Source organism: Pseudochaenichthys georgianus, chromosome 23 (assembly GCF_902827115.2).
Source record: "Pseudochaenichthys georgianus chromosome 23, fPseGeo1.2, whole genome shotgun sequence".
NCBI lineage: Eukaryota > Metazoa > Chordata > Actinopteri > Perciformes > Channichthyidae > Pseudochaenichthys > Pseudochaenichthys georgianus.
In genome coordinates, this window is record NC_047525.1 from 19195374 (window position 1) to 19203229 (window position 7856).

A 7856-nucleotide genomic window follows, 5' to 3' on the forward strand; every position below is an offset into this window, starting at 1 on the left:
ATGTAGAGTAATGTGTGGAGAGTTTAATATCCCTGTCCTTCCTCTTTCCCTTCATCATTCTTCATCCTCTCCCACGTCTTCGTCTCCCCTTCATGGTGTTTTTATTTTTCATCTTGTCTGTTATTTTATGTTTGTTTTTCTCCTCTCCTTTCCCGCCTATCCTTCCTCTTCCTCCTCTTCCTCCCACTCTCCTCAGATTCAGCCGGTGGTTTCTCGCAGCAGCCTCGCCACGATCCCGTGCGGGCTGAGCAGGGAGGAGGACACGGGGAGCGCCCGCAGCACCAAGAAGGGAGCCTTCCACGAGATCTTCAGCCTGCTGGAGTCAGAGCGCCCTCTGGCGGGTGAGGGGTCTCGCTGCACAACCAAATAAACATGTGCCTGTTTTTCATTTGGGCGTTCCATTTATTCACAGCTCTGCATTTCATTTTGCTCAACACAGTTTTTATTTTTTTTTTAAAAACATTACATTTTTTCCATCAGTAGAATACTTTATTTATTCTAGGATAAATCCAGGAAATGTGGGTTTTGTGACTGTTATAAATAAATAAATACAAGGGTTTGCAATAAAAAGATAACAAAATATAGAATAAAGATACTTATGAACCTGAGAAGCTAAAGTGAAATGTCCAATACTAGATCAAATGGAATAGAATCAAATATTTATATAAAAGTTTAAAGTAAAAATATGCACATTGCACTGCAATATTTAACATGTGTGTTACAATGTATACAGTGTGGTATTAGTATTAACAAGATATTAATGCTGTTATTGTACAGTTTAAAAAGATTAGGCTGCTGATGGGACCACTAGGTCCTACTACTTTACTTAGAATAAGTAAATAACAAAAATATATAACGGCTTTTGTTTGTCAATTTAAGTTGAGAAAGTGGGATAAAAGGGAAGGAAAAGTAACTGTTACAAAAACTGACTATGCGATAAAAGACAGACATATCTGACTTACGTGAAATTAGTTTACAATCCAAAGTTGAATATAAAAGTATCTCCAGATATCTTAGAGAACCACGGCAGATCTTTTGAATCCCTCCAGGTGTCTCCTTCAGGTTATCCACCATCTCTTCATTAGGTGCACTCGATGCTAATTCACCTTCAAGTCCTTCTAGCAAATGGAGGTGGAGGTTCGTCTTTCCATTGCACTGCTACGCATGTGTTGGCTGTGATGAGGGCTAAAGACATGGAGACGCACAGAACATATTTCGTAAGCATGATTTTAAAATCACATGTCATAAATATCTGTGTTTACAGTGTGTGAGAACGGCTGGAGGTGCTGCCTGATAAACAGAGACAGGAAGATGCCCACAGACTACATCAGGAATGGAGTGCTCTACGTCACCGAGAAGTAAGTAGGGGACTTGCAGTATATCAGGGAAGCATCCTTTTCATTTAGTCAATGACTGCATGGTAACATAATAAGATACTCATGAAGGTGTAGCTTCAACAAATCCCCGTCTCTGTGAGTCAGCAGTGGATCCCGTAGGACAGCCCTCCTCTTGAGAATATCTCAAAATCTCCCTCCTCCTCCACCTCCTCCCTCCTCCTCCTCCTCCTCCCTCCTCCTCCTCCTCCTCCTCCTCCTCCTCCTCCTCCTCCTCCTCCTCCTCCTCCTCCTCCTCCTCCTCTCATGTGTTACTGACAGGAAGCCCATGTTTGTCTTCCTCTTTTCCACTCACAGCTAGCTACTGTTTCTCTCTTTCTCTCCCTCAGTTACCTGTGCTTTGAGAGCTCCAGCTCCAGATCCAGCTCCTCTAAGAAGAACAAGGTTATCAAGCTGGTGGACATCACTGACATTCAAAAGGTACACCCTAAAACACATTGTGTAACATGACATAGGAATTATTACTTTCATTGTACAATATAAGGAGGTACATATGATAATAACCCTCTTTTCTTTGTGAACTCCCCCAGTACAAAGTGCTGTCCGTCCTACCAGGAAGTGGGATGGGCATCTCCATAGCTACTCCTTCCACTCAGAAGGTACAGTATGCAATGACTACTGCTTTATGTGCCCGAGCTCATATTATAAGCATTTCTACTTTTGAACACACCGTCCTCTTTGAATAACAATAAGGGTATTCCAAAATGTCATTCATTTATGATTGGAAGTTAAGCTAATCTTTTTTGATGTAGCTTCAAGATATTGGCAATTTTTCCAACACAATTGTTGTACAAAATGCACTATAATCATAATAGACCAAACGTTTAATGGAGTGGACACTTCCCACACTCAGTGGTCTCCACCTTCGCTTCGTAACGGGATGTGTTGCCGTTGTTGTGGTGAACCCAGCATTATACAAATTAAAGTTATACATATGTTGTTGTTTTTTTACTATTCAAGTAACAAAACACTATACTGGTGTCGAAAACTCTGCTAAATGAGCAGAGTGTAAAGATAAGGTGTAGGAACAATTGTTTTACTAGCTCGCAAACAGCTGCAATCACCACTTCCTGTGTGATTTACAGAGGTGGGAGTAACGGCCCGTCCACACTACAGCTTCGACAGCTTCAAAAACGGTTTCCAACGCGTCTGCCCATTCACTTTGAATGGGGTGACGTCACTTTTCGCCGAACTGCATTGTGGGAAGCAGAGCGGAGCTTTCCTGGCGTTTCAGGCTGCAAAAGTTGAGCAATTTTCAACTTTTGAAGCTTCTGAAGCTTTCGGTGGAAGCGTCAGCCAATCAAATCATATGCCAGTACAAGCTCTAGCCAATCAAACCGCTGCTTGTGTGTCAGGGCTGGGAGATTCATGTGATTGGTTGTTGGTCGAGCTTCAGACACGCCCAGCTCCAAGCTTTTTTTGAAGCTGTAGTGTGGACGGGCCGTAAGTCCTACATGTGCAAGTCATGAGCAAGTCTCAAGTCTTAACCTACAAGTCTCAAGCAAGTCCCAAGTCACTGTGGTGAGAGTCAAGCAAGTCAAGTCATTGCTCAGGTCAAGCAAGTCACAAGTCAAGTCATACAAAATAACCCCAGTTTCCACATTTAAATCAGTTAAAATATTGTGGTTATGAAAAGTTTAGTTTTTTTTTCAACATAAACCGCAATGGAGAGTGGGGCGCTGAAATATAACGCTATAAGTTCTAAAAGGGCTCCAAAGTGAAAACAGGAGTACAACACAAATATTTGACATCAACATGTTGAGCCTCCTGCCCTGGCTCCCTTCAGCAGGGTCACATGGTCTGTCTAAGGTGCTCCCCGTGACACTGTCTCATTGCTTTCCTAACTGTGTCTGTGCACAAAGAAATATTGCATCAAAGCCAATACAACGGAATAGTGTATTCATAATAGTGTATAATAATAATGTACCAGAGTGCATGATATGTGTTTGTTTGCAGACAGTGCGACGACATTAAGATTAAACACATTTCTTTCATTTGGGAACACCCACATATACATATGGAGTTGTACAGATGTGTGTAAATGAGTTTATGGTCATTTGAAAACAAATGCCGTTGTCGGACACACACACACACACCATGTGCCTGTGACCAGACATCTCCTTCATAAAACGAGAAATAGGGGGATTAATCGGGCAGTTCGATGTGTGTGTAGAGGTGTGTGTGGTTGAAACATAGCAGCCTGCAGTCGCTCTTTAGCTGTTCTAATGAAAGTAAACACGGTGAAGGCGTTGCGTAAAAGGCACAAACCAAAACAGCACATGAGATGAAGCGTCCATTTTGTATATCATTTTAGATGAAAATGTTATTAGCTTTGAGCTGGACTAGACAGAGATGTGGTTAATAATGATCCCTGTGCTTTTCTCTTCCCTTCAGCCATTGGTGTTTGGTGCCATGATCCACAGAGACGAGGCTTTCGAGGCCATCTTCACCCAGTACATGAAGATCATGACCACCACCAAACCTCCGGCCACCGCCGAGCTCTAGACAGCCGTATCCCAGCAACAGACCTCCATACTGGGGCTAAGGTGGAGCGGAGAGCCTCCTGAGATTCAACTGGACTGGAACACACTTCTTGAAAAACAAACCCACCACACTCCTCCTCCCTTGGTGGTTTCCTGCTTGGAGGGGACATGCGAGTGTGTGTGTGTAGCTGGGATTAAGTTACATCACACACTTTGTTGATTGTGTTGGATTAAAAAAATCCAAGTTCTGAAGAGGAGCGAGGATCAGTGTGGCTTGTGGGGGGGGGGAGCTGGTTCTCCTCTCCCACCTCACTGACTGGCTGACTGGCTTTCCGTGCTTGCATGTGTGAGTGTGTGCGGGCAGAAATGATGGTCTTAAATAGCGTCAAGTGGCTCTGTTTTTTCTCCTAAGTCAAGGAGTGACTTCTACTGTGGTAGGAAGATTTCAAGTAGTGCTCAACTTGGCCGTCAAACGAACATCCTAAAGCAAATGGAAGACAAACAAGAGGTTCTTTTAACTGCCAGACATCTGTAGGAACAAATATGTTAGCTTTATAAATCAGCGCATAAACAACTACTGATGTTGAAATATTTAGACAGCTGGCTGATCGGTGCCGAGTGGCTTAGCCCGACTAAATTATATGAGTGTGAGGTGTTTTAAAAAGATGTGTTTAGCTGTGAAGTTGTCACAGAGCCTTTGTTAGTTTACATTGCTGCTGCCGTCTAATTATTTTTCCTTTTTTCTAGACACATTTCAGCAGCGACGCTATGTTTTAGTCTTCTCTGTTGAAGTAACAGACAATGTACGCAGCATCCGCTTCGGTGTTCGTAAGTGTACGTACGTGAAACGTGTCGTGACATGTTTTTATTCTTTTAAAAATGCCTTTCTTTTGAAGAAAATGTCTCTTTGTAACAAACAGCCTTTGGGACTGCTGATCCTGGAGCTGCTGATTGCGTCCAAGACGAGAGCACAACCACTGTTAGACGTTTGAAACACTGACTGCCATTTAAAACTAGATCTAAGCTAATCCGCTTCTCTTTTCAAGGCACAACCTGTACATATATAGAGATTTTCGTTTTTCTTCTATTGATGGTATTCTCCCTGCACTTTACTAGAACTTTAACTGGATATATGTTGCAGACTCGACTTTAAATGCTCATAAATTCAGCTGGAATCCATGGTCAGTGTTGGCAAATAGTCTCAAACTGCCACTTGTGTTATTCTCTATTTGTCTGTCGACTTGAGCCAGCAGCCCTCACATCCTGCTGGTCTCAGTGCATAGTAAATGATCACTGTATGAGTACACAGATAGCCAGGAAACCTTCAAACTGACCATAAAAGAACAAGGTACTTGAATGAAATGAAACGACTGGTTTATGTTCCGCTAAGTCCTCTAAAACATTGAGTTATTTCAGCCTTTGAATTATAAATCAAACCTTAAATATCCATATGAATCTTTCCGATTGGGTGATTTCACATAAATACAAAGGTGGTCAAGCTGCTTGAGGTCACATAAGCAGTAACCAAAACATGTGGATTTATTTGTGTAAATCCATTTTTAAAATCTAAATCTTTTTTCCCACTTATATGTTATGCCACATGTGTAGGGTGCTCTTCCACTTGTTCCAGATCATTTCAATGTAAGCTTTTTAAAAAAAATATGGATAAAGGTCGAACAGAAAGTCTCAACGTCACTTTATTTTAAAGACGCCGTTCACGAGAATAAAGCCGGTCTTTACTCTCGCGGAATGGTTTTGATGTGTAGAAATACGATGCCAAATTACATCAGACACGTCTCTGTGTTTTTGGAGAGGGATGGAGATATGATACGGGACAGCAGGTCGTGATTTCTCGTCGGTTTTAGAGACAGAGTAGCTATTCCACTGTACGCCCAGCAGCACAAGCTTTAGTTTCTTTATATGTAAATCTTTCAAAAAACACTGTTAAAAAGGGAGACCTTGACTTTTATATTTTTGTTTTATTCCGGTCATTTTTACCCACTGGATACTTCTAAATCACACTCATGAAATTATTATTTCCCGGACTTAAAAATGTCAAGGTTTCTCTCAAAGTCTATACAAGTCCTCTTATCATCATTAGAAGCAAATTAGCTGGATATGAAGTTGCCTTGGAAGCAATGGACCAGTTCATAGAACCACTTTATTATTTTTAGTTAAAACTAATTAAGGATGGAGTATTTTCTTTGACATCCATCCGTTTGATTTGGCCTTTTATGAAGAGGCCGCCTTTCCCAGGCATGGATTTTTCTATTTTTGTTGAGGAATAAATTGGATCCATGAGCAGGGGGATATTAGAGCAGGTGAACGCTGTCTCACTGTGTGATTTGATGGCTCGTTGTAGTCTCTAAAGCTTTTACCTGACGCCTTTTGTAATCTGTTAACTCTGATCGCAGACCCTAACAAGGCTGCGATCAGAAAAGCACAGAATGTATCACTTTAAATGTACAAATATATATTTTTCTTTTGCCAAATCTTTCATTTTCTGTCTGCCATATTCTGCCTAAGCTCATGTTTACAGAATTGTTCTCTTTCTCGTAACCCAGTTTGAATTCCTTTGACTCCGGAGTTATGAAGACTGGACTGCTGTTCTTGAATAAATGACTCTGTTCTCATTGGCTCCTCCACCAGTCACATGACTATTTCTGCTCACCTTTTAACCAATAGGAAAACTTCAATCGTTGCGACAACAAAATCAGTATTTTAAAACCTCAGTGTGTTATTTTATTTGTCATATCTAACATCACAGTACTTAGTAACAGTGTAGTAGTGGAAGTAAAACGAGCTTCATACAGAGCAGATATGGTCATTGTGGACTGAAAAGGCAAACATCAGTGTTTTTGACAGTTTGTCTATTGTGACCTCACGAGTGCAGAGAAAAGCAGAAATATTATAAAACTTCAACATTTTTTTAAAGAAATCAATGTGTGCATATTACTGTAAGGACACTGGAGAAAGGCCAGCTAATTTTAAAGAAAACGTGCGACATTTTGGGAAATGTTAAAGCTAATGCTAGCAGCCGCTTAGCTTAGCAACTATTGTGAAAAAAAATGTAAACCTTCGTTATATAATTTTTAAACAGTGAGAGCATACAAAATATCCACATATTCCCAAGTTTGTAGCTGTTGTCACACCTGTCTACAAACATTGTTTGACCTGGGATGGTTAAAAGGACATTTTTGTTTCTTAAAGGCCACTAAAAGCAGCACATACATAACAATATTAATGTGTGGTCAGACCCAAAGCAGATTCTCACGTTGGTAGCTACATGATTGTTTGAGACATTTAGTTTTTAATAAGCTTTTAATCAATTAACCTTTTTGAATTGACAGCAGCGCTTTCAGTCACCAGTACGGAGATTCAGTGATAAAAATGAGTCTGTATATTAGCTTAAAAATACTAGAAAGCTACGAATGTTTCTCAAAATGTCAAAATATGTTTGAGAGTGTACCTGCTGTTATTAGAACTTGTCAAAAACAGTGGTGTTGTCCTCTAAATGTACCCCAGCGTTGAAGCTGCTGTCCTCGCTGTTGTGTTAATGATATGATATCGCTCCTTTACCTGTGTTACTGTTGATTAAGGGGTTTTAAAAGCATTGTAATCATCAAGACCGAGTACAGCACTCACTGTACCAGAGACACATTGTCTCAAGGCTTCAAACAGCCTAACATAATTTATTTTATTTTATAACATTTAAAAATGAATCCTGTCCAGTCCTGTTTTATGGACTGCGTCATAAAACTCGGTACAGTCAGATATTGTAGAAACACTGCAGTCATTACAGCATTTTATTCATTTGTCCTCTGTGACTTCCTCTTTGTTTTCTCCAATTTTCTTTTGTCAAAGAGGAATTTGTATACAAATGATTGAAATGTACAGTGAATAAAACAAAAACCACTGAGTTTGTAAGAGACATGTCTATTGTAAAGGATAATGTAATGTACATTTTTTTTAATTTAAG

General features: G+C 40.4%; 1 protein-coding gene across 1 annotated transcript in view; it reads left to right on the top strand.

Moving 5' to 3' along the window:
- Nucleotides 1-6522, top strand: part of gramd4a (GRAM domain containing 4a) — a 45641-nt gene extending 39119 nt beyond the window's left edge. The window contains 5 exon segments of the mRNA XM_034112345.2: nt 197-341; nt 1265-1358; nt 1724-1814; nt 1925-1993; nt 3789-6522. Of these exon segments, the coding sequence (XP_033968236.1) occupies nt 197-341; nt 1265-1358; nt 1724-1814; nt 1925-1993; nt 3789-3899 (510 nt within the window). The 3' untranslated portion in view covers nt 3900-6522.
- Nucleotides 6523-7856: the final 1334 nt, after the last annotated feature.